Source organism: Lampris incognitus, chromosome 5 (assembly GCF_029633865.1).
Source record: "Lampris incognitus isolate fLamInc1 chromosome 5, fLamInc1.hap2, whole genome shotgun sequence".
In the NCBI taxonomy this organism is placed as follows: domain Eukaryota; kingdom Metazoa; phylum Chordata; class Actinopteri; order Lampriformes; family Lampridae; genus Lampris; species Lampris incognitus.
In genome coordinates this window covers 4,701,180-4,727,796 of record NC_079215.1, presented here as the reverse complement: position 1 = coordinate 4,727,796, position 26,617 = coordinate 4,701,180, and the positions used below count along the sequence as shown (strand labels likewise).

At 49.4% G+C, this 26,617-nt stretch overlaps 2 protein-coding genes across 2 annotated transcripts in view; one reads left to right on the top strand and one right to left on the bottom strand.

Annotated features, from left to right (window-relative positions):
• The window catches only part of LOC130112361 (E3 ubiquitin-protein ligase DTX4-like), a 62,157-nt gene extending 50,579 nt beyond the window's left edge, over window positions 1-11,578 (top strand). The window contains exon 5 of the mRNA XM_056279696.1: window positions 11,356-11,578. Within this exon, the coding sequence (XP_056135671.1) occupies window positions 11,356-11,578 (223 nt within the window). The remainder of the gene's footprint in view (window positions 1-11,355) is intronic.
• Window positions 11,579-13,447: 1,869 nt separating this feature from the next.
• LOC130112322 (aspartate aminotransferase, cytoplasmic-like) lies at window positions 13,448-25,772 on the bottom strand. Its single transcript, XM_056279653.1, has 9 exons — window positions 25,433-25,772; window positions 21,527-21,708; window positions 20,717-20,840; window positions 19,897-20,009; window positions 19,225-19,329; window positions 18,563-18,713; window positions 18,104-18,269; window positions 17,000-17,142; window positions 13,448-15,160 (listed from the first exon to the last, which is right to left on the bottom strand). The coding sequence occupies exons 1-9, from the start codon at window positions 25,539-25,541 to the stop codon at window positions 15,021-15,023; spliced, it is 1,233 nt and encodes a 410-aa protein (XP_056135628.1). The 5' UTR covers window positions 25,542-25,772; the 3' UTR covers window positions 13,448-15,020.
• Between the last annotated feature and the right edge of the window lie 845 nt (window positions 25,773-26,617).

Genomic DNA, 26,617 nt, shown 5'->3' with positions numbered 1-26,617 from the left:
TCCACCCGTCTAAATCTCCCTCCTCTTCATCCTGCCAGCTAACCGCCTTCCCCCCTGCCCCTACACCCCCCCCACTCCAACTCCCGCCCCCCAAATGCTCAGAATCATCTGAAATGCCGAGAAAAGTGGTTTTTAGCCATTTTTAGAAAATGCATATTTTGCATAATTAAGCACAATTATTTTAATTTTTCTGCTATTCTTCTGGTCCTCTCTGGAACAATACCTACCACCTCCAAAAAAAATGTGGATCATAAGTGCATTTTTGTAAAAATGCATATATTTTGCACAAGGCCAAAACATTTCTAAGTCCCAGACATTTTTTTTTAATATTCGCCAGTAGTGGTTGTGGTTGCTATAGTTACCAAGCCTCCCTTCCGGTCTGCCTGCGTGGCAGTCTCTGTTCTTCTTCCTGTTTCAACTAAATGGCCGCTGCCGCACGTTACCATCTGCGTTGCGTGATTCACTGATATCGTCTCTCATTACCGGCGTGGATCAATGAATCACACAACGCAGATGGTAACATGCGGCAGCGGCCATTTAGTTGAAACAGGAAGAAGAACAGAGACTGCCACGCAGGCAGACCGGAAGGGAGGCTTGGTAACTATAGCAACCACAACCACTACTGGCGATAGGTGAAAAAATCAAAGATGCTCAGAATCATCTGAAATGCCGAGAAAATGGTTTTTAGCCATTTTTATGCATAATTTTAATTTTCTGGGATTTTTCCCTTACTCTCTTGAGACAATACCTACCACCTCCAAAAAGAATTAGGATCATAAGTGCTTTAGTTTTCGGTCCCGCTATCTACACTAACACCACACACACACACACACACACACACACACACACACACACACACACACACACACACACACACACACACACACTAACACCACACACACACACACATTACGGAAATATGGGAGTTGACTAGAAGAACCCCGCTACAATGTAGCGGTTTGGTTCTCCACCCGTCTAAATCTCCCTCCTCTTCATCCTGCCAGCTAACCGCCTTCCCCCTGCCCCTACACCCCCCCACTCCAACTCCCTCCCCCCAAATGCTCAGAATCATCTGAAATGCCGAGAAAAGTGGTTTTTAGCCATTTTTAGAAAATGCATATTTTGCATAATTATGCATAATTGTTATAATTATTTTAATTTTCTGTTATTTTTCTGGTCCTCTCTGGAACAATACCTACCACCTCCCAAAAAAATGAGGATCATAAGTGCATTTTTGCAAAAACGCATATATTTTCCATAATGCCAAAACATTTCTAAGTCCCAGAAAAAAAATGTTTATATAGGAGGAAAAAATCAAAGATGCTCAGAATCATCTGAAATGCCGAGAAAAGTGTTTTTTTAGCCATTTTTAGAAAAATGCATATTTTGCATATTTATGCATAATTAATTATGCATAATTGTAATTTTCTGCTATTTTTTTATAGGTGCCCCTGATCATCCCCAGTAACCTCCAAAAGAATCAAGGCCCCAAGTGCTTTAGTTTGGCCGTTGATAGACTCACACACCAGATACACACCATGCGCACTGTTTGGAACTATCCGGGGCTCCCATGATCCGCCATTGCTGTTAAATAACTGGCCCACTGACGTGTACGGAGTTGACGTCACTCTCTCTCTCTCTCTAGGACTCCGGCCGGACCCTCCTTGCGGATCCCTAGTAGCCGAGGCAAGCCACGTGGAGGCTGCGGGAGTTAGCCCCGCCAAAACACCGCGACGACCCGTACCTGCTAGCTAGCTCGTAGGTCCTGTGCGCCGGCCGCTAACGGGCAGCATGTACGTAGTCATGGGGGCGGGGCGTAAGAATTAGAGAACGCGTTTCATTGGACGCAATGTCTCACCATCGTTTTCCAGGAAATGACAAACTCTAAAACGCCATTAATGGGTTATTCTCGATCACGTGACTTTTTCATTGCCCACGAACAGCTCCGCCATGTTGGAGGACACCTGGACCGCAGCGCCCCCTTGTGGTTACCCCGCAGTTCTCACAACAACGACCACATTTTAAGCGGAAATCGCACAAATGTGCGGATTAAAACGTCGCAGTTGCGATCCACACTTCGAGAAACAGTTTGCGAAATGAATGTAAACTACTAATAAGACACGTTAGCCCCTAGCTAGCTAACGGGTCTGACCCTTTAGCCGAGCGGTTAGTGACGTCGCCTTGTGGTGCAGTACACCCCGTATCGAATCCCGCACCGGGCAAGAAAATAACCGGTACCATTGGTGGCAGCGGTGGGACCCGGAAGTGTGCAGATCCTCAGAAGTCTCTTCGGAGCGCGGGAATAACATAGCTCGAGGGAGCGCTTCCGGGGAGGGTGACGACTGTGAACTACTAATAAGACCCGTTAGCCCCTAGCTAGCTAACGGGTCTGACCCTTTAGCCGAGCGGTTAGTGACGTCATCTTGTGGTGCAGTACACCCCGTGTCGAATCCCGCACCGGGCAACAAAATAACCGGTTACAATAATTGGACAAAGTTCCGGTCTAACGGCGCAGAGGATCCGGTTCGAACCAGGGAGACGGTGCAGAAACCAACCGTTGTAAAACAGGAACCACGGCAGCTGTTCTGCGTGACCCAAACCCGGCGACACATTCCGGCACCGTTCAGGAAACGTGCAGCGCCGCGCAGTGACAGCAACGCGGTATCGCACGGATCGCAGCCGTCGCCCTCCAACATGGCGGACGCGATGCCATCACGTGACACGTGACGTAATACGGGTTAGTGAGACTAACCCATACCAACGACTTCTTTTGTTGTCATTGTTGGGCAGGACGTATGTGATAAAAAGTTTAATCAACCCTGTGGCCTTGTGTTTTTGTGTGCTATGCTCACTTTTAAACAGCGCTCACATTGTACGACAGCAATACTGAGACGTCTCCCGGCATTCCTGCTGGAGTGGGCCGGCCCGCTTACACTGGACAACCTGCTAACAGCGGCTTCATGGGGGGGAAGAGACCCTGTGGGATTTATAATGGGGCAGTTTCATTGTGGTGTCCACACGGGTCAAACCGGTGTCTCGTTTGCTTTAACACATGGGGAGCACTACGTGGGTGGGGGGTGGGGTGGGGTACTCTGCCGGGATAATTAGGCAAGCTGTAATTGAGGCAAAAGCACTCAAAGAAGGACGTCTTGGTTAATCTTCTGACACCAGTCCCAGACAGCACCCGGATGTGGGCCACTTCAGGAAATGATGCGGCACTGGCGGCCTTCTTCTGGCCCTGACTAAACGGATGTGAGCCTGAAGTGGCCCACATGTATAACAGCAAATATGGCCCAAATGTGCCAAACCACATGTGGGTCTTTTGTTGGCAAAGATGCGGTGCTCATGTAGCAACATGTGGTCTGGATGTGACCCTGAAGTGGCCCGTGTGGTAAATGGTGAATATGGCCCAAATATCACAACACAAATATGGCCACCTTTGGCAGATATGTGGCACATGCGGCACTGCTATGGCTTGGTTCTGGCCCAGATCTGGCAAACAGGAGCGGACCGCCCAGTGTCCCCATGTGGGCCGGATGAAGTGTCGGTGTGGGACGGGTCCGGGCCACAGCAGCGTTGCCATCTGGGGTTACACAATCACATGTCAAACCCAGATCCGTTCCGAGAGTGTGCTTCTCTTCTGTAGGGTCAAGGACGATATCGGTCCTTCGTAAATAACATCCGGCTGATCGTCCGGACAAAGACGATTCCTCACTGGTTAGTCACGCGCCGTCTCGGCAGCCGCACAATCGTCCCCTTTAAAAACGATATTATGTCTGCCAAGAAGTCCCATCAGGTTTCAGGCCAGGCCCCAGATCAATAATACATGTTGGTGTGGTAAAGCCAGCAGAGCTTTTACTGTCATCTGTGAATGCAGTATAGCAAAGGTGACCCTTCCTTAGCGCAGCCCACTCACCTCTAAAAGCTAACAGGAAGTCTTTGTAATGCCATAATCAATAGCAGGGGCCATTAAAGTGAGCAGCGTGAGAGGGAAAGTTGGGGCTTCCTCAAAAAAAAACCCAGAACAAAACAAAGGAACTTTTTGAGAAATGTCTCCTCTGATGGCCACAAATGGGTCTCCAAAGTTGACCTGAGGGCTGGGCAATGATTCACTACTGTCATTCATTACTCATCATCTTTCAGTGGTCATGTATAAGGGTTCATTTCCCATGTTGTCGTGTCATGATACACAGTTCTGTTGTCCGGATTAATGACATCGAGAACGTGCTATCCAAAACTTCTCACAAAATGGAGTCTGAAATACCTGAGGGGGCATTATTTGAGGACTAGTTTCGGTTTGATATTATAACTGACACCACGGGACCGTTCATTATGACGAGGCTGAGCTGGATTGTCGTGCAGGTGCAAGATGTGGTGAGTGTGTGTCAGTGTTGTGTAACCAGTCCAGGTCTTGATGTGGTGGGGTCATCATCGCCCGGCACTAGCAGGCCCAGTCTACTTATTCCCTCCTTGACCCTTTTAACAGTTCTACTCACGGGTGTCCGGGTGGCGTGGCGGTCCATTCCGTTGCCTACCAACACGGGGATCGCCGGTTCGAATCCCCGCGTTACCTCTGGCTTGGTCGGGCGTCCCTACAGACGGGTGGGAAGCCGGATGTGGGTATGTGTGCTGGTTGCTGCACTAGCGCCCCCTCTGGTCGGTCGTGGCGCCTGTTCAGGGGGGAGGGGGAACTGGGGGGGGAATAGCGTGATCCTCCCACGTGCTACGTCCCCCCTGGTGAAACTCCTCACTGTCAGGTGAAAAGAAGCGGCTGGTGACTCCACGTGTATGGGAGGAGGCATGTGGTAGTCTGCAGGCCCCCCCCCCCCTGGATCAGCAGAGGGGGTGGAGCAGAGACCGGGACGGCTCGGGAGAGTGGGGTAGCTGGCCAAATTCACTTGGGGAGAAAAGGGGGGAGGGGAGGGGGGTTATTGACGTCACCTCTGCCACCTTCGTCAGGTGGGCACTGTGGTGCCGTTGCTGGGTCCAGGGTGCGAGCCTCAAAGCGGACGCAAACATTGTAAAGCTCATCCGGGGGAGGGGCAGAGGTGCTGACCGCCAAACGGGGTTTACAGTGAGCCACAGCCACCGGAGCCAGCTTTCAGTTGGTCCCTATGGTGTCCTTTAGCGGCCCTGTGACGGCCTGCCGGCCTGTCCGGGGTGTCCCCCCGCCTGCCGGCCAGTGACTTGCTGGGCTTGGCTCCAGTATCCCCGCCCCCCTGGAGCAGGATAAGATGATGGATGGATGATGGGTGGATGGATGGGTGGTTACAAGACCACATCACATGTGTTGAGCCTGAGTATCTAAAGCCTGTGTATAAACCACTTGTGGTTTGCTGTATTCAGACGGTGGACTTGAGGGCCCCGACAAGCTGGACCCTTACTCAGGGGCTTCCCTGCAGCTCCTGAGAGGAGGGTTACCTTAACGGAATACAACAGAGATACTTTATTGATACCCATGGGGCAAGTCTTTCTCTGCACTTAACCCATCCTATAGGACCAGCGGGCAGCCGCCGTGCAGCACCCAGGGACCGACTCCAGCTGGTCTCGCCATGCCTTGCTCAGGGGCACGGACAGGAGGATTAACCCCAACATGCATGTCTTTTTGATGGTGGGGGGAAACCGGAGCACCCGGAGAAACCCCCCGCAGACACGGGGAGAACATGCAAACTCCACACAGAGGACGACCCCCAGGGTTGGACGACCCCGGGGTTCGAACCCGGGACCTTCTTGCTGCGAGGCGACAGCGCCACCGTGCCGTGAATGCGTTGGGTCGAACTCGCTAAACAATTAGCGAAATGTTTCGCCTCATCAATCATCACGTGACTCCGTACCACGTGACCAGCCATGTAAATTTTAGGGCAAAAACAAATCATCAAAATGCAATACAGTATGGCCTGTCCAAACTCTCTGTTGGGGATGAAGATCAGTTATCGTATTAAAACATGCTTCCTGTTCACGTGCTGAAAACAGCTGGAGGAACTCTGCAGATACAAATCCACTGTTCAGCTGACACCAAACAAACAAACAGATACATGAGATAAAACCTCGTCCAACCAAAACTCGCGTAGGTAAACGGTGAAGGAAATCCTGCACACTGCTCTGTTCTCACAACGCCAGAGTTCGCCCCCCCCTCCCAGAACCAGCAGAGTTCGTCCCCCCCCCAGAACCAGCAGAGTCCCCCAGAACCAGCAGAGTTCACCCCGCCCCCCAGAACCAGCAGAGTTCGTCCCCCCCCCAGAACCAGCAGAGTTCGTCCCCCCCCCCAGAACCAGCAGAGTTCACCCCCCCCAGAACCAGCAGAGTTCGCTCCCCCCAGAACCAGCAGAGTTCGTCCCCCCCCCCAGAACCAGCAGAGTCCCCCAGAACCAGCAGAGTTCACCCCGCCCCCCAGAACCAGCAGAGTTCGTCCCCCCCCCAGAACCAGCAGAGTTCCCCCCCCCCAGAACCAGCAGAGTTCGTCCCCCCCAGAACCAGCAGAACGGTCCTTACGTTTCTCCAGGCTAACATGAGAACGCCCCGAGCGAGACAGCCAACAGCTCCCCCACCGCTTAAACCGGAAGTGACTCCCCATGTGACGCTGGCAGCATGGTTTTAATGGCACTTCCGAGTCCTATTCCTCACAGTGTCATGAGGAAGACACTCTCCACCTGGCTTTTCTTTCCACCGACTACAACACACCACTGGACAAACATGACCTCCACCCCCTTTCTTAAATATACTCAATAGAGTGCACCTCTATCCGATTCTATGTGAGTAAGTGAAGAAGAGTAGCGGAGGATGAGGAGCGGCGGGAGATAACGAGAGAGAGAGAGAGAGGAGCGCTGGGCATGGAGGTGAGAGGAGCGCAGCGCAGGACAGGACAGGGAGAAAGGAGGACAGGAGAAAACACGAGAGGAGGAAAAGGAAAGGGCGTGCCTGCAGGGCCAGGGTTGTGGCATTGCACCAAAGGGAGGAGGAGGAGGAGGAGGTGGAGGAGGAGAGGCAGTGATACATGATAGGAAGAAGAAGGGGGGAGGCAGATGGAGAGGAATGGGTGGAGGTGGATGACTAGAGGGGGAGGGATGCTGTCTGACGCTTCCTATTGGCTGATAGGGAAGAGGCAGTTGGTGGGGGGGGCAGCATCCCTCTGGGAGCGCGAGCCGTCGGTACCGCTGCTGAGTCACTCTGCTGCATCGGAACACCGGATGTCTCCGGCAGTCCACCGAAAACGATGTAGTCTAGTCAGTTAAGGCAAAATGGCTGCAAAAAGTCATTCACATTTGAGCCTATGTTTTTCTGTTAATTTAGAGTCCAATAAAGAAAAAAATGCAAGGAGCCCAAAATTTTAGGTGGGGGAAGTCTCTGAAATGGCCACGCCCACTTTTTAGGCCTGGAAATCAGTATCTCGGCTCCTGAATGTCGCAGAGAGCTGATCATGGGCTCAAAAGAAGCAGAAGCACCACATTTATATAAGCATTATGAACAAACATATACCCCAAAACCTTTACTTTTTCAGATATTTTAAGAAAACTAATTTTTACTGGTCACGTTTCACGTATCAGCTCCTGAAGGTTGTAAAAAGCTATATTTGACATGAATCTCATTCGCTGCCTATGTTATAAAGCATGAAGCACAATACACACACGAATCATGAGTTTAGAAAATATCTTAGTTGTCTTCAGCTCCATGTCATGAGAATAGCAGTATCATACACAAGATATCTTAACCCAGGCCAGGTTGCAGTGGGTGGATCCGATCAGCCCCTTTATGCCATCAAGAAGATGATACAGTGGGCCATGGGGGAAGAGTTTTCTCATTCATACTTCGCGTTCATGGGTGGGCTGCACCTTGAGAAGGTTTCTCTTGTCTGTGTTGGGCAGTTGATAAAAGGAACTGGCCTTGATACCATCTTAACCTCAGCTAATCTGAATATCACAGGTCTGACAACTGCTGTCTGCGATGTGAATTCCATAAAGAAGGCTAGATACTGTATTCAACTCCTGGCTGTGGTGCTGGCCAAGAAGAGAGATGAAGCATTTCAGGCAAAACGTCTAGAGGACAACGGTTTGACTTGGAGTAACTGGGTGGCCAATGAAAACAGCCCCATGTTTCACTACTGGAACAATGTTGTTGACACAATCAAGAAGGTTCTTATCTTCATAAGATCCTTTCGAGAGGCAAACTTCATCATGATGATCAGTGCACTTGAGCAGCTCATTCCTCTTAACTTTGCACTTGATCATACACACTATGCCAGATGGGCATCAGTGTTTCTTCAGGATCTCAAAGAGCTCAAATGGAGACACCCATACTTGTTCAAGGAATTTCTTTCAGGCTCTTTCACAGTAAACACCAGAGACAACCCATTCTCAAAGATTGCATGTGATCAAAAGCAGGAACATAACATAAAGGTCATCAAGTCTGACACTGGATATGTCGATATCATCAATCGGGAAGATCAAGAGTTCTTCAGGAAACTCGAACTTGCGCTACCCGAAATCCAGCGCTACCTAGATGAGGTCGAAGGTCAAGATCCATCACACGGGCACAAAGAAATGCTGGATTCCTTCAAGGAAACATTTTCAAGCCACACACTCAAGGTGTACCAGGGTATCCTTACCAACCCGTTCGATGAAGCTCAGTTCATGAGGTTGAACTCATCCATTCCCTTCCCAGATGTCATAAGTAAAGACTCCAGTTTTGTCTTTACAGTCGGCAAAACTCAGCATGACCAGTTTGTGCAGGAGCGAATTGTATTAAGTAAGAAGGATGTCAATGCAACCATCTCACGAAATGCCCTGAAACTCCCAAGTTCATGTGCAAAAGTCCAACTCGCTAGCCCTGCAATCAAGCCACCCAAAGGAACCTTTGCAAAGCTGAAGGAGGCCTGCAGATCAAGAGAAGAAGAGACAAGGAAGTTATTTGGTGGTGAATTCACAGGTGAAACTAATTGATATAAAGTCAGTTATTCAAATATTTTAGATGTTACTTAAGTCTTACCAGATTTTTAATACAGTGATATTCATTGATTCAATTTCACATTCAAGTTAATTGATTTGACAGTAAGCCCAAGAGTTACACTTAGCTTAACTATTCATTTCAATTTCAGGTTTACCCGACGCCTTGTCAACAAAGGATGGAGATATTTATCATAGCCAAAAGTCTCAAATTCTTAAGGACATCGGTGTACAAGTTCAATCTACATCCTCAGAAGGACTTGTGATAGATTTGTCTGTGCAAGTACGAATCATGGCAAAGTCTCTCACCAAAGGCATGACATTCCAAGACTTTGTAATCAAAGTGTTGAACAGCATTGCCAGGATCGGTCATGAGAAGAAAGCCAATCGTATTGACATTGTGGCTGACCTCTACCAGAATATGAGTATCAAGACTGCGACTAGGAAGAACCGGGGATCAGCAGGTAGTTCACAGATGGCTTTCAGTGAGAATGACACCATGCCAGAATCTAAGCAATTCTTTGACGCTTTTCTGTCTAATGTAGACAACAAAGTAGCCCTGAATCTAATGTTCGCCAGGATTGCTAAGGCACAAGCGTGGAACTGGGACAAGGAGTTCAGCATCACCTACGGCAGAAAGGTGCTTGCAAACTTCGGCGAAAGCTTCGAGATCCAGCTTTATGACAGCATAGATATGCTTGAGGAGGCTGACAACCGCATCGTTTGCCATGTGATGCACATGCTAAACAAGGGGATCAAGTCAGTTACAGTTAGAACAGTCGACTCCGATGTGGTAGTCATCCTACTAGGGTTCACTACACAGTTCCTATCAGTATGTAATGACTTCCAACTTATAGTTGACTTTGCAGTTCCTGGCAAACGCCAATTCTACTCAATCACAGAAGCACACAAGAAGCTTGGTGGAGATGTGGCCGATGCCATGCCTGTGTTCCATTCTTTTAGTGGCTGTGATTCTGTGAGCGCCTTCTTTGGCCACTCAAAGACTGCTCAATACAAAGCCTGGATAAACCACAGTAAGTCCACAGAACTCACTGCTGCTTTGAGAGGACTAAGTTGCTGCCCTAGTATCGAGACAGTTAAGGAAAGCATGGAAGTTATTGAGCCCTGGGTAATGAGCTGGTACAACAAGACTGGACTGTACAACTGTGTCAGTATAGATGAGCTCAGATTCCAGCTGTTCAAGCACTCAGTTAATGATGAGCTGAGAGACCTACCCCCAAGTCAGGATGCGCTTCTACAGCATCTGTTGAGAGCTACATTCCAGGCAGGATGGCTGTGGGGAAACAGCCTGCTACAACTCCCTTGTCCCCCTGTCATTGAATGGGGTTGGACTACCGAAGGAGAGGAACTCTTCGTCAAGTGGAGCACAGTTTCCACAAGAGATACATTGTCTCAAGTAACAGGGGTGTGTAGTTGCAGATCTAATAAGTGTACCTCATGTTCTTGTGCTGGCAGAGGGATGAAATGTCTCATTTATTGCAAGTGCCTCAGCAAGTGTTTGAATCCAGTCTGATGGGATGTGTGAGGTTAAAATAAAGATTTTTTTGGACCTCACATGGTTTGCTTTGTTTCTTTGGTGGTTACTGGGTTCCTCCTCTTATAACAAAGAGTCAACTTGAATACTAGCACTCCATGAGTAGATGTAACACTTTTACTCAAACAAACTGTATAGCCTTCTTGCACAGATTTGGCTAAAGTTGATTGCATGCTGCTGATCAATTCAATGGAAAAAAGAACATGTTCATGAATAGCTCAAAACGTGAAGGTTTTAGGGCATACAGTATATTTGTTCAGAGCACTAATATAAATAGTTATTTCCACATCTTTTGAGCCCAATATCAACTCGGGGCAACCTCCGAGAGCTGAGCCTGAGATATAGTGCCAGGGCTAAAAAGTGGGCGTGGCCATGTATGTGACCAGTGAAAATTAGTTTTTTGTAAATACCTGAAAAAGTAAAGGTTTTGGGGTATATGTTTGTTCATAATGCTTATATAAATGTGGTGCTTCTGCTTCTTTTGAGCCCATGATCAGCTCTCTGCGACATTCAGGAGCCGAGATACTGATTTCCAGGCCTAAAAAGTGGGCGTGGCCATTTCAGAGACTTCCCCCACCTAAAATTTTGGGCTCCTTGCATTTTTTTCTTTATTGGACCCTAAATTAACAGAAAAACATTGGCTCAAATGTGAATGACTTTTTGCAGCCTTGACCCCATATTTGCCCTTAACTGACCAGACTAATGAGGACCGTGATGCGGTTTCGGCTCGGCAAGCACGCCTGTGGGCCACCAGGCCGCATTACAGCGACCATATCGTCCACACGTCCCAGACCAGTGTTGGTCCAGCTCGCCTCACATCGCGCCTAGCGCAGTACTCAAGACGGTCTCTCTGGACCTCAGAACCCGTTCCTACGCGGTGCCGTACTGCAGCGGCTCGGCAGGTAAAGAGGTCGCCCAGCAGTGGCCGCTCACGAGTCAGGTGATGGCGTCCACTGACCACCAGACTGGTTCCTCTGCACACCGTCTGATGTTTGGGCCCATGACCCTACTGGGCTCTTCTGCTGCAAACACCATGGAGCGTCCTGCTGCCAGCGCCTCCTTGGATCCTAGTAATTCGGAGTAACCTTCTCCTGGCCTTCGCCTACAGAGGCAAGTCTACGAGGCAGTAGACCAGATGCAGATAGTACCATCTACTGTCATGATGGCAGCAGCAAAGGCTGGCCCAATGGGGGGGGGGGTCTGGTTCGTGGGCATCAGGGAACATTCCACACACCGGTGGGCCTGCGTACCGCACATCCAGGGGCCAGACCTCCTCCTCCTCCGAGGAGGCCCTTGTAGTTCAGCCAGGGACCACAGGATGTAGCTAGTCGGGGTCATGTTCACCTCACCAGACAATATTGATTCTTCTGAAGGAGGCGATCATCCATCCCAGACCACCCTCCTTCCCGTGGAGGCCCTTTATCTGGAACGTCCTTCGACTCAAGAGGACGGTTATGAGGCTGCCGTGACGTCATTCCTGCCGTCAGCGGTGGAGGAGGGGTTTTATAAATCCGGGTCCCTCTGATGACTTCCTTTGGGTCGACGCCAGATGTTTCCTCTACAGCAGTGGTTCTCAACCTTTTTGGGGTCCTGGACCCCCTGCGTATTTCTGATCTACCCTGAGGACCCCTCCACCTGATCTTGGGGGAGGGGGGTTGCAATTTGGTAGAAACAGTAGAAACTGCATTTTAAATTGCATTATAGCATTTATTCACTCTTTGGGGCAAAAATAAGAGCTTTCAGTTGTAACTTAGATCTAGTTAGGGGAGCGAGATCTCTTATTAAAATACAATAAATTACCCTTGTGAAACAGATGTAATGAGAGAAAATAGTCCTGTTACCCTTTATAGTTTAGGTAGATAAAGGTCTCAGTCACATTTGAGTAAAATAATCCTATTTCTATAAATGTCATAGGATCTTTTTTTTAAAGATATTTTATTTTCACGGACCCCTTGCAATGACACCACGGACCACTAGGGGTCCGCGGACCCCCGGTTGAGAAACACTGCTCTACAGGAGAGCCCACGATAGGAGGATGCTGTGTGCGCACTACGTCGGATCTTTAACGACTGTTTGAGAAGACCAAACAGCTGTGACTGTATTTGCCATTAAAGTCAAATCATTGTGTAAAAGCCACAATAGATTTCATCAGCTAACGTCGTTTTATCTTTTCTTTAAGCTCAAGCAGTTAAACTAAGCGACACCACTGAATAATCTTCAATTCCTGGACAAGAACAAACAAAACAGCCGCTGAACTGCCGAAGTTAATTCTCCTGTTTTCTCAGGGGTGACTATCAGTGGCGGCTGGTGCTAGAAATTCGGGGGGGGGGGCGCAGTGTACCTTGGTGCAGCCCACCTGACAGCTGCTTTAGTGTCCACACAGTCACAGAGTTACTAAGAAGGACCATGTGGCCTATAGATGTTATCAGGGTTGGTAGACGGTGGATGATTGACAGTGGAGACGAGGCGCCGTGGTGGGTGTGAACATGATTGACAGCCACGAGAATCGTCCAATCACATTAGATCAAAAACACATCAAAACAATACCAATTCACTGCCAATAAAAGTGGGAGTGTCTGGGGCAGCACAGAACAGCGCCCCCTGGGAAACCTGAAGAAACCAATCAGACAGAAGCCTCAGGTCACCTGCTCGCCACAAGTTTGAGGGCTTACATAAGGTATGGTTTGGCCGGCGCCCCTCACCCAGGAAGTATATGTATTCAGACAGGAAGTATATGTACTCAGACAGGAAGTATATGTATTCAGACAGGAAGTATATATATTCAGACAGGAAGTATATGTATTCAGACAGGAAGTATATATATTCAGACAGGAAGTATATGTATTCAGACAGGAAGTATATGTATTCAGACAGGAAGTATATGTATTCAGACAGAAACCAACCTAACACCATGTGAACCAGTATGTAATGCTGCTGACAGGCGCTCACAGACTGACAACACTGTTATTTCATCATTATTTGCATTATACAACTAAGTTATATTTAACATGTTTAAGTAGATTTTCATCTCTTGGTATTTGAAGGGGGCGGCGCCCCAGCGCCCTCTACTGGCCAGCCGCCACTGGCGTCTATTACTACTGTGGAGGATGGAGTGATTGTTGCAGATCGTGCTGAGAGGAACCAGAAGACAGTCAGAAACGAGGCAGAAATGTGGGTCCCACTGGTTTATGATTTATTTCAGTATGCATATACACACTGTGTTAATTACACATGGTGGACTGTGGCTATATCCTAGAATCCCTCTTGTGCTGCTGCTGATGGTGATAAACAACAAGTCACATTGAACGGGCTTTCGGTTACATGATAAGGACACTGCAGCGTGGAGGTCACAGCCAGCGGTAACTCGGAGGGTTGGGGTTTTTGTTCATCGTTGGCACACAGTACATATTTGGATTTACGACACATTATAAGGTGGTTTTGTAACAAGGTCTGTCTCATCTAGCTGCACACGTCTGAAAAGGCAAAACATAAGACTCACAAAGAAGACATCCGAACAACAGGCACATACATGCGTGAGCTTTAACAAAGTCACACGGCAGGGACAATGATTGCTGTACCCATAATGCCATTCAATATACACACCCACATTAGCAATCTGCCAGAAAAGGCTCCCATCAACTGACTTAACGCCGTTCGAAACAGCATATACGATCAAGGTGCACACAGACAGGTTACTTCAGAAGCGGCGGTAGCCATTGTAGAACCGCCCGTCGTCTGATTTATCCCGCAGGGTAACCGTTGTGATGAACGTTACAGAGCAAAACCCCACACGCTGACACGACACAAACAGAACAGAATGATTTCAAAGTGCGACTGTAGTTCAGTAGGTGTGCAGGAAAACGTACGGCTTCTAAAATGGCTACTGCTCCACTTTTTCCCCGACCCACCTGTGCCGCCGTTAGTTCCCTTCATGGAAGCACAGACGCCACACAGACGCCACACAGACGCCACACAGACGCCACACAGACGCCACACAGACGCCACACAACCCACAACGTGCTCTGAAAACCAACATGGAAAAAACAAGAGAGAGAAAGAAACGAGGGCCGTTTCTGACTTGGGAAATGGCACAAAACGAGGAGAAGAACAAAACAGGAAGTGAAATTCTGCAACCGGGTATGATTTCAATGGCTTTCATATTGCTCAAAGACGACACGTTTATCTGAAGCGGAGAAGGATCTGGATAGGCGAACGGAGTCTAAAGTATTACTGCGTGTACTGGGGGGGTCTACAGAGGGTTGCCTACAGAGAACGGCTGAGTGAATGTGTGTGTCTTTCTAGAGTCGCTGCATCTTCTGCGCAGACAGACACACACACACCGTCTTGCATTTGAAAAGCTGGGGGGACGTGTTCTCCGTCGGCCCTCCAATTGGTTTCAACGCTCAAACCCACCTGTTGCAGTTCGGCCAATTGAAGGAGAGGAGGTGACGCATTCATCCACACACAATAACGCTACGCCCTGTAACAGACGGGCGGGAGGATGTGGACGGAGAGGGAGGCGAGCTTTATTGGACCTTGGTCACAGCTTCGTGGATTGACTGGGCGATGTAGTCGATGTTCTTGGTGGTGAGGCCGCACATGTTGATGCGTCCGCTCGCCATCAGGTAGATGTGCTTCTCTTTGATCATGTACTCCACCTGTTTGGCTGTGGGACACACGAAAACACAATGACGGCAAATTATCCATTCATTCATTCATCATCAGCCGCTTCTCCGGGGTGGGGTCACGGTGGCAGCAAGCTAAGTAGGGCACTCCAGACCTCCCTCTCCCCAGCAACACCCTCCAGCTCCACCTGGGGGATCCCAAGGCGTTCCCAGGCCAGATTGGACATGTAGTCCCTCCAGCGAGTTCTGGGTCTACCCCGGGGTCTCCTCCCAGTCGGCCATGCCTGGTAAACCTCCAAAGGAAGGCGCCCAGGAGGCATCCTGATCAGATGCCCGAACCACCTCAAGTGGCTCCTTTCGACACGAAGGAGCAGCGGCTCTACTCCGAGCTCCCTCCAGATGTCCGAGCTCCTCACCCTATCTCTAAGGCTGAGCCCAGACACCCTACGGAGGACACTCTTCTCAGCCGCTCGTATCTGCGATGGTAAATTACAGTCTCTAAGATGCAATAATGCTGCCTGTTTGACAAGTGTGTATGTTGGTTTCTTTGTGTGTGTGTGTGTGTGTTTTTGTTGATCTACAGATTTGACTGATTCAACTTTCTGGGACCCTGCAGGAAACATATCTGTGATTTTTGCACATTTGGTGGCGTCCACATCATTTTTTTGGCCCGCTACTGATCCACACCCCTCCTTATTTCGTTTTTGCATGCCCATCTTGACAACTGACAGACGCCCCCCTTCATCCACATGTCTGACTCTGAGCCATGACATGTGACACGAGAAAGAGATGACAGAGGATAAGGGGCAGGGCCGGCCCAGTAAGAGATGTGATTGGACCAGCCTAGTGTCAGTATAGAAAATGAACCAATGGGCCGCTGCCCCTGCTTTACGGGCCAGTCGTTAAGCAATATATTATTATTTTTTAATAATGAAAATTTCAGTTGTATCAGCCTCAAGATGCATCAGCCAACCGGGAAAATGCCCGGTATGCCAGATTACCCAGAGCCGGCACAGGGCATAAGCGAACTAAGCGGTCGCTTAGGACCTCCGTGCCAGCAGGGGGCCCCCAAGAGCGCTCGAAATGTCAAACACGACAGGTTGTTAAATATATATATTTTTGTGTGTGTGATATATCATATCAGGAGTAATCACCAAAAAACAAAAACTAAATATTTGGATATCATGTTGTTAACGGGCTGACAAATTAATGCTACCGGTTTAATCATTTCCGCTGTTCAAAAGCAATTGAAATAGTTAACTTGTTCAGTCATTGCATTGTCTGCTGGTTTATTTTAAGACTTTGCACTACAGTAGTAAGTCATGACAATGGCATGGTAACGATCAAGCATAGACAGAATATTGTCGGTGGTGGAAGGTGGGTTTAGTGTGGGGGGTGAGGCAGGGGGGCACAAATAATATTCTGCTTAGGTCCCCATAAAGCCTTGGGCCGGCTCTGGGATTACCAGTCCAAAGGTGACAAATGTCCCCATGAGGACAGTCAAATCAGTTATTCTTTTATTTACTTACTCGCCTCTTTATTTTATTTATTTATTTATTTTATTTGTTTCTTTTGTTTCCTTTTTCGTGTTTGTATTGAACCTACGGTAATGTGGTTTAATTCTGTTCTGAGAAGGGGCCTCCCTGTGGGACGGGGTAGGAGGAGATAGAGGGGAGCAGGATGTGGGTAAATGGGATTTGGGGATGTTAAAATGTTACAAAATATCACAGAGTCTTTCAACTGTAATTGTTCAGTTCGATTTGTTTTCCTTGAAAAACAATTAATAAAAAAAGGATAGTGTTTGTGTGTGTGTGTGTGTGTGTGTGTGTGTGTGTGTGTGTGTGTGTGTGTGTGTTTGTGTGTGTGTCCGTCCCACTCACGGTTGAGCCCGGTGAAGCTGAACATTCCGATCTGATGGGTGATGTGGTCCCACGTCCCCGGGGTGCCCAGCGCCAGCAGTTTAGCCTTCAGCTGGTCCCTCATCAGCAGAACCCTGTCGGCCATGGTCTTCACGTTACCCTTCCTGAAGACAGGGAGGACAGAGGAGGCAGAGGATGGCGGGGGGGGGGGGGGCGCAGGAGGAAGAGGAGAAGAAAGCAACAAATCAGAAAGGTGAAGGGCAGAAATGTGCATCAGAGCAGCAGATGAGAGGTCAAGGGCCGAGAAAGCGCGACAGTTTGAGAGCCTTTCCAGTTGAGCAGTCGCCACTGTGTCATCACCGTACAAGTATGACTTAAAAATCAGATTTAAAAAAATAATAATAATAGACCAAACAGACCAGATGATTCAAGATGGCTGCCTCCTGGTTCGACGTTCACACACAATCAACAGTGTGAAGTAACCAAGTGGACGCGGCTGTTAATAATTTTAACAAAAAGTTGAGGAAAAACCGTCTGTTTTGCACCGAGGCACCGGCAGCCGCCTCCAACCTGTAGAAGCCCTCCAACCCCGGACTCTGACCCAACTTTCAACATCACGTCACCTCGTCGTCAGGCTTTCACTCTTATTTAAAAAAAAAAAAAATCTGCTGATGTATTGCATTAAAAATCTAAATGCTGAAGTCTCCATTCACTCATTTGCACATTGACTCATCTGGATTAAAGCGGTCTAGATGAGCCACTTAAACAGATTTGGGGGTGACAGGTGCAGGAGCCTCTATTACCAGGAATTTGGTAGACACCAGAAAGGTCACTGGAGCCACTGCAAGACCCATAGATCCAATCACTCCCACGCCATGTATACCTAATGTGAGTCTCCAATTCACCAAACATGCCTGTTTGTGTACTGTATGAGAAAACCCGGAGTACCCCGAGGAGAGCCACACAAACACGAGGTAAACATGCAAGAAACCACCACAAAACCGAACCCCGGACTCTCTCACTGTGAGGCAACGGTGCCAGACACTAAGTCAACATGAAACCCCATCTGGAAGACACAGTACAGTTCCAGCAGACCAGCGAGCGCCCAGACCACGAGCAACGCACCACTCTGCGAAGAGTTCGGGGCTGTTGAGGGTCTTGCTGACGATGCGGGCCCCCTGGGACGGCGGGTTGGACCAGGTGGTCCTGACAATCTTCTCCATCTGGGACAGGATACGGGTCAGGTTGTCCTTGTCCTGGGCAACCACCGTCAGGTTGCCCACCCTCTCATCTGGGTGCGAGAGAGAAGTTGAGGGTTTTAAATAAAGTTGTGCTCAATTTTTGTGTTTTCTTTTTCTGTCTAAAGAACCATAAATGAGTTGTGTTTTCTTTTCTTTTTCTCAAGAACCTCAAGTGACACATTTTCATGAAGGGTGGCCACGGCGGGAATGAAACTGTACATGCCAAGCTCTACGCTGCTCTCTAGTCTGTTCAGGGCATGGAAACCACTGTAGTGTTTGTGCCATAAATTACACAGGACTCTTACATTACATTTACATGTGTGTGTGTGTGTGTGTGTCTCACTGTAAAGGCCAAAGTTCTTAGAGAAGGACTGGGCGACAAAGAGCTCAAAACCCTCAGAGACGAAGTAGCGGATTGCCCAGGCGTCTTTATCCAGGCTACCAGATGCAAAGCCCTGATAGGCCGAGTCAAAGAACACAAACAAGTTCCTCCGCTGCAGAACGAAAGAAGAAGAGACAGGCAGAGAGAGAGAGAGAGCGAGACAGGCAGAGAGAGAGACAGGCAGAGAGAGAGCGAGAGACAGGCAGAGAGAGAGAGAACAACCTTAACGACGACTTCTTTTAGTTCTGGGCCGTTGGTGAGAACTGACAGGAACATCAACATGGGAGAGTGAGAAATAAGTCTGAAAAGTGTAACAGGTAACAGGACGCGTACTCTGCTCTTTATGCATCAAACATCGTGCCCACCATCGCCGGAATCAGTGCTTCTTGTTTTTCCACATCAAACAAGATCGCCCAATCGAAACCTGATCTGCAGATTGCTGATCACATGTTCAGAATGCAAACTGTACCGGCCGATCGGTGGCCAATCGATCAGTGCACGTGACGTGATGTGGCGTGAAGTGATGTGGCGTGGTGTGACGTGGCGTGACGTGATATGGCGTGGCGTGGCATGACGTGGCGTGATGTGGCGTGGTGTGCAGCTAAACAACAGGAGCCTCATACCTTCATGACCTCTGCGATCTTCTTCCACTGTTCCTGGTTGGGATCTGTGCCGGTGGGGTTGTGGGCGCAGGCGTGGAGGACAAAGATGGAATGTTCTGGAGCTTTCTAATGAGGCAAGGAGAGAGGCTGAAGAGGAGGGCAAAGGAGAGTAAAGGCCACTTAAACAAAACATTTAAAAGCCATTAAAACATCCTAAACTGCCCTGGCCCTGCGCTTCCTGTCCTGCATTAACCCAGTCGCCTCTTTTGTCTCCCCGTTTTGCATGTCTGCGGGTGGGAAGCTGGATGTGGGTCTGTGTCCTGGTCGCTGCACTAGCGCCTCCCCTGGTCGGTTGGGGCGCCTGTTCAGGGGGGAGGGAGAACTGGGGGGGAATAGTGTGATCCTCCCACACGCTACGTCCCCCTGGTGAAACTCCTCACTGTCAGGTGAAAAGAAGCGGCTGGTGACTCCACATGTGTGGGAGGAGGCATGTGGTAGTCTGCAGCCCTCCCTGGATCAGCAGAGGGGGTGGAGCAGAGACCGGGACAGCTCGGTATATAGGGCCAAGTGCAATTGGGGAGAAAAAGAGAGGAAAAAAGCAAAAGCAAAAAAAAACAAAACCCAGTGACACACATATGTTCTATATGTTCTATACAGTTAAACATGGAGCTCAACAGCTTTCTCTCTTCGTACCTCCAGGTCACCCAGGAGTCCGGTGAGGTCCAGGCCCCTATTGGCAGCATCCCAGTAGTGGTACGGCCGGATGTCTTTGAAGCCAGCATCATTAAACACACTGTTGTGGTTCTCTGGGAAGGAAGCAGATATGTACGGGGCAAACAGGTAAGTACACCATGTGCAGGTAGGAACTGGGGCTTCAGCTTTGACCCCACTCCTGTTAAGTCCATCCATCCATTATCCCAACCACTTATCCTGCTCTCAGGGTCGCGGGGATGCTGCAGCCTATCCTAGCAGTCACTGGGCGGCAGGCGGGGAGACACCCTGGACAGGCCGCCAGGCCATCACACAGGGCCGACACACACACACATTCATACCTAGGGGCAATGTAGTACGGCCGAGTCACCTGACCTACATGGCTTTGGACTGTGGGAGGAAACCGGAGCCCCCGGAGGAAACCCCTCATACACGGGGAGAACATGCAAACTCCAAACAGAGGACCACCCCCATGGTTGGACTACCCCAGGGCTCGAACCCAGGACCTTCTTGCCGTGAGGCAACCGTGCTGCCCCAATTTTAATTGTGACATCACATTTTCATGATGAAAAGCATTAAATGTGATGTCATCTAACATACAGCAGAAACAATGTAACGTGGACTACAAAGGAACTGGCCAAGATCACATTTACTTCCTCACAGCTTTTCCCAGAAAAACTCATTTGACCGAGTGATGCAACCAAATGTTTTTTTCACGCCATAAAAACGTCTCTCAAACAGCAGCCCCCCTTCACCCCCAGGATCTTGCCCTGACCCTGCGGACCCCAAGCTCTCTACTGACCCCAGGTGGGAGCTGAGACGTAGACAGGCGTGGCTGTGTTGTTAACCCCGTTGTACCAGCGACGCAGGAACTCCGCCCCAATCCTCAGTGCACCAGTTCCTCCCAAGGCCTGAACTCCTCCCACCTGGGAGCAAGAGAAAGGAGAAAGAAGGAAGGAGGGACAAGGAGTTGTGGAAAAGTAGTCTTTGATTTACGACGGCGTTGTTTGATAAGAAGGTCAAAAGCATCCCTGTTGAGTCAGTCAGGAGTAAGGAACTGACAGGAGCAAAGCCTGGGGAGAAAATGAAGGCGCCCCTGTCTGCAAAACGGTATGAAGCACCACTAGCTCAGTCCACATCTCTGGTAGTAACATTGTGCAGCTGACGCAAGGCACATTTCTGACATTTCTAACATTTATCGTGGCAGCAGCTCAGGCACAGCAGCCTCTGAAGCGATGGCAAATCAAACCTGTCCCACCAGGAACACTAATACCAAGCTGAGCGCTGAAATAGAAGTACACTTTGTGAATAAAATGGCTCTTTTATAGCCTTTATGTGAGGATATGTTTTTCTTTTCGGCCATTTTAATATCCTGTGTGTGTGTATTTCTCAGGAAAAAGCAAAAGCCGTGTGATGGAGTTTGTTAATACAAAGAATATTTTATGTTGATTATTCAAGAAAAATACTGGAACAAATTAACGGAAGTTGTCTGTATTCTCTTACTCCATTTTCTTTTTAGCTTCTTCTGTCTCCAAACCTCCTGTGTGTGTGTGTGTGTGTGTGTGTGTGTGTGTGTGTGTGTGTGTGTGTGTGTGTCTCCAGTTCACCCTACTCGGTCATCTTTGATGGCAGGGCTGTCGTCTCCCAGGGCGACTTTGGAGGACGCAGAGCGAAACTCTGGCAGGCCGAGGATGGGCAGGTACTCGTGGTTCAGGCTGCCGTCCTCCACAATCAGTTTCTCCACCTTCTTCACCACGGGCAGCACCCAGGGCTGGCTGTCGTCAGTACGGTACGCTGGATGGGACAGAAGGCCACGATGCTTCAGTTTTACAGCCGGTGAAAAGATCGTGCAAAGTAACCGCAGATCGCTGAAGCGTCGTGTAATGACATCAAGTGTTGGGTACGACGTTCATCCTGAGATTTAAGAAACTAGCTCCGGTTATTTTCTACTGGTTATATTTACAGATGAGGGCTAGTATCACAAAATTGAACCATTTCACTTGTGTGCCAACACCAGTCAAAGTAAAAAGAATTCAATTCAAATCAATTAAAAAAAGTAAAATAACAAACACATACTATTACATTTTCATTTTTTTCTATTTGACAGAGGGAAATCAAACTACAAAAGATGTGCATATCGCGGGACATGTTTTGCTGACCCACCCCCCCCTCACTGCATTGCAGTGCTGCTGCAGAAAAGCAGGAGTTCTGAGATCACCTGGCTCCTGTTTAGAGCGGCACAACTGCAGCAGTGACAACAGATGAAGCAGAAACACATCTGGTTCGTTTTCTTTTTGTGCGTGGATTTCCCCTCATTTTCTCCCCCGTTGTATCTGGCCAACGCCCCGCTCTCCCGAGCCGTCCCGGTCTCTGCTCCGCCCCCTCTGCTGATCCGGGGGGGGCTGCAGACTACCACATGCCTCCTCCCATACATGTGGAGTCACCAGCTGCTTCTTTTCACCTGACAGTGAGGAGTTTCACCAGGGGGACGTAGCATGTGGGAGGATCACGCTATTCCCCCCACCCCAGAACATACCCACATCCAGCTTCCCACCCGCAGACACAGCAAATTGCGTCTGTAGGGACGCCCGGCCAAGCCAGAGGTAACGCGGGGATTCGAACCGGCGATCCCCGTGTTGGTAGGCAACGGAATAGACCGCCACGCTACCCGGACGCCTACATGGCTGATATTTTTATACAAGTGGTGTTACTGGTTCTGAAGTTATGTCCTCAGCACTGTTTCAGTAGAGGCAGCCATAGTAAACAGGAGTCAACGGTTTCTTTCTGTTGTTTCTGACCCCTGCAGGAGGACGCCATCGTTTCTGCCAAGCTCCGATCAACAGAATGGAAGACAGACAGAACGTGTGTCTCTTGTTTCTGACCCCTGCAGGAGGACGCCATCGTTTCTGCCAAGCTCCGATCAACAGAATGGAAGACAGACAGAACGTGTGACTGCATGTTAAGTGGGTGAGTGTGAGTGGTAAACCTGAGTATTTCATTTCATGTACTCTAGTCTCGTGCATTCTGTGAAGGTCACCCTACGTTCACATAGAAATGTGTGTGTGTGTGTGTGTGTGTGTGTGTACATACACGTGACCGGTGAGTGTTTGACTCTGGAAGAAGTCATGCTCTTACGAAAGCGGTCCAATCCCCGGCCAGGGCCGGTATCGAATGACAGCCAGTGACAGACGTTACCAGCATAGGGGCCGCTACACTGCAGTGGGTGCAGCACTGGGACACTAGGAGACAACTACAGACAGCCAATAGGGGTCTTTCAGACATGGCGCTCTGTTATCTGCTGGGGTCGCGTCAAGCGCCAGCAAGACGCTCTGCTGCCACACATCCATTTCACACCGAGGTGGGTGCAGTAAACCCCCCTCTGTTCCACTACATCTTAACCCCAAATCATTTACCCTCTCCAGCAGAGCTGCTAACTGACTGGCGGTGAAAGACCGAGGTTGTACTAAGTGGTCCCAAAGCGTAAATGTGTAAAATTCTGTGAATGTGAAAAAGGGGGGGACTGTACTTACCAAGCCCTTCCTTAAACGGAGATCATTTAAAAAAGGGAACCAGCCGGAGCAAACAAGATGTTTTCCTCGACCAAATATTTCTTTTAGCGGGGAAGTTTCTGTGCAACAAAATCTTGGTTTCTATTTCCTGTCAACTGCTGCTGCCTGGACGTGTTCTCCACACAAGTGAAGGATATGCAGGTGAGACGTGACGCTCAACGGCGGCTTCGCCTGAATTCACAACAAGTGTGGCTAAACCTCCCACATCCACGGTACATCTTCTGTCGTCTGTTCCTGTGTGAAGCAAGGATCGTTTACTGCCAGTCAGCAGCTGGGTATCCAAAGACCCGGACCTTGCATGGGTAATGCACTTATTACAGCAGTCTTTTATCATACGTCTGTGACCCTAAGCCTAAACCGGTTTTGTTTGACAGTGAATCAGCCTCAGCATGGCGGGATGCCATCTATTGGCCCATCACGAGTTTATGAAAGGAAACCACAAACCTTGACGCCCGGGCTGGGCGAGCTGACCCAGGAAGGGCAGGGTGTGGGTGAAGGCTTTTGTTCCAACCCAGCAGTCACACACCGGTGTCCCCTAGTCGGGTCCCTCAGCAAAGCCCCTACTGCTCCATCAGCGGGATCAGGTATGCAAGCGCTCGGTTGGGACAGAAACCTTCACCCGCACCGGCCCCTTCTGGACCAGCTCGCCCAGCCCCGCTTTGTGCGGGTGGGGTGTTGTAGAACCTGATAATGTAATAAATTCCCAATAATGTAATAACCCCGATAATGTAATACAAATCTGCGCTTGAGGCCACTGAAAATGCAATAAAACCTGATAATGTAATAACTTGCTGATAATGTAATAAAGTGAATTTCCCAATAATGTAATAAACTTTTTTACCAATAATGTAATAATGTGTTACATTAACGGGACGTTATTAGGGTTAGGGTTAGCTATGCTATATAGTTTATTACATTATCGGGAAATGCACTTTATTACATTATCGGGAAGTTATTACATTATCAGGTTTTATTGCATTTTCAATGGCCTCAAGTGCATTTTTTATTACATTATCAGGGTTATTACATTATCGGGGATTTATTACATTATCAGGTTCTACAGGGTCTAAGGACAGGATGTTGTGTTGCAATGTAATAAATCTACTTTTTACCGATAATGTAATAAAGTATTGCATTAACAGGAGGTTATTACATGATCAGGTTAGCCTTCATTTTGCAGGTCCTGATAATGGAATAATTCCCCAATATTGTAATAATTTAACAGCAGACCACCTATTAATGGGTTCAAGTGGCGACACTGTGTTGGCAACTCTAGCTCCAGAGCTCTAGCGCCACCAGCAGGTCAAAGTTGGACATGCAAATGCACTTTATTACATTATCGGGGATTTATTACATTACCAGGGTTATTACATTATCGGGGATTTATTACATTACCGGGGTAATAACATTATCGGGGGGGGGATTTATTACATTACCAGGGTTATTACATTATCGGGGATTTATTACATTATCAGGTTCTGCAGGTGTTGTTGAGACGATGCCCTGCACAGCAGCAGCAGCAGCTTAGCTGTGCGTGCGTGGGTGCGAGTCTATGGAGCCCTGAGGAGAATCCGCGACCCCTAACTGCGGGGGTGCAACGTTCTGTCAGCGAGAGCCACGCAGTTTGAGAAATGCCCCGTCCCTAAATCTAAAACATTTAACTGCCCTGCCCGGCTAACCCCCCCACCCCCCACCCCCCACCCTCTCGCTGTCTCTGTGCCCGGCTGGCGTGGTTGTAACGGGGGGGAAACCAAAGGTCACAGCCGAGAGCCGGCTGACATTGTGCCGGGGAAGGCAGCTAGGGGCTAACCGCGCTGCTCGACTTGGATACGGCCAACCGAGCCACCGCTGGACAGCTAATGAAGACGGCTAATGAAGACGGCTAATGAAGGTGGCTAATGGTGCCACTGCCCGAGAGCTAGCATTAGCATGTAGCGGGCGCCTCTCACCTCCTACTCCCAGGTTGACTTTCTGCGGGTGGCCGTCCTCCCTGAAATCAGCCGTCAGCTTGAAGACCGCCACCGGCGGAGCTTGCGGGACCTCGCTGAACACGGACATGGCTTCAGTGAATCCCGGAGCGGAGCAGGAGGAGGCGGCGGGGGGAGAGAGAGAGACAGAGAGAGAGAGAGGGAGAGAGAGAAGCGCTACCGGCGGCGTCAGGAGCGACGGAGAGGACGGAGTCGGGTTCACCTTCACAGCCGCTGTGTAGGACGGGGCGAGAGGAGGGGGCGTGGAGTCAACAACCGACGACGTCACAGGAAACGGCGCGGTGACGACCAATGGCGTCACAGGGGACGGCGCGGTGACGACCAATGGCGTCACAGCGAACGCCGAAGAGGGAAAGGAGTAGCCAATGGGAGCCCGGGACGTTAAAAGGGACCGGACCCAACCCCCTGTACGTCACCGCAAGTTATAATGCTCGCGGTCGGGCCGCGTCTGCGGGTGGGAACCCGGATGTGGGGTGAAAGTGGGGTAATCGGGCATGTACCATTGGGGAGACGGACAGCAAAGACTTCGACGACCACGGCTCACTTTTGTTGAGGCCAAGGAGTCCAGGTTGAGTTGAGTCACACACCGGTCACTGTAATAAGCCGAGCTAGCTGCTCCATCTTCCATCCATTATCCACACCGCTTAGCCTGCTCTCAGAGTGGCGCGGAGACACCCTGGACAGGCCGCCAGGCCATCACACAGGGCCCCCACCTCACACCCACCTAGGGACAATTTAATACGGTCGGTTCACCTGACCTACATGTCTTTGGACTGTGGGAGGAAACCGGAGCCCCGGAGGAAACCCACACAGACACGGGGAGAACATGCAAACTCCACACAGAGGACGACCCTCAAGTTTGGACTACCCCGGGGCTCGAACCCAGGACCTTCTTGCTGTGAGGCGACCGTGCTAACCACTGAGCCACCGTGCCGCCTAGTAGTGTAGATGAAGTCCAGTAGTGTAGATGTAGTCTAGTAAGATGTAGTCAATCAATCAATCAATCAACCAATCAATCAGTCAAGTTGCATTTTATATAGCCAGCTAATGAAGGCTAATGCGTCCAGCAAGATGTGGTCCAGCAAGATGTGGTCCAGTAAGATGTAATCCAGTAAGATGTGGTCCAGTAAGATGTAGTCCATCTGA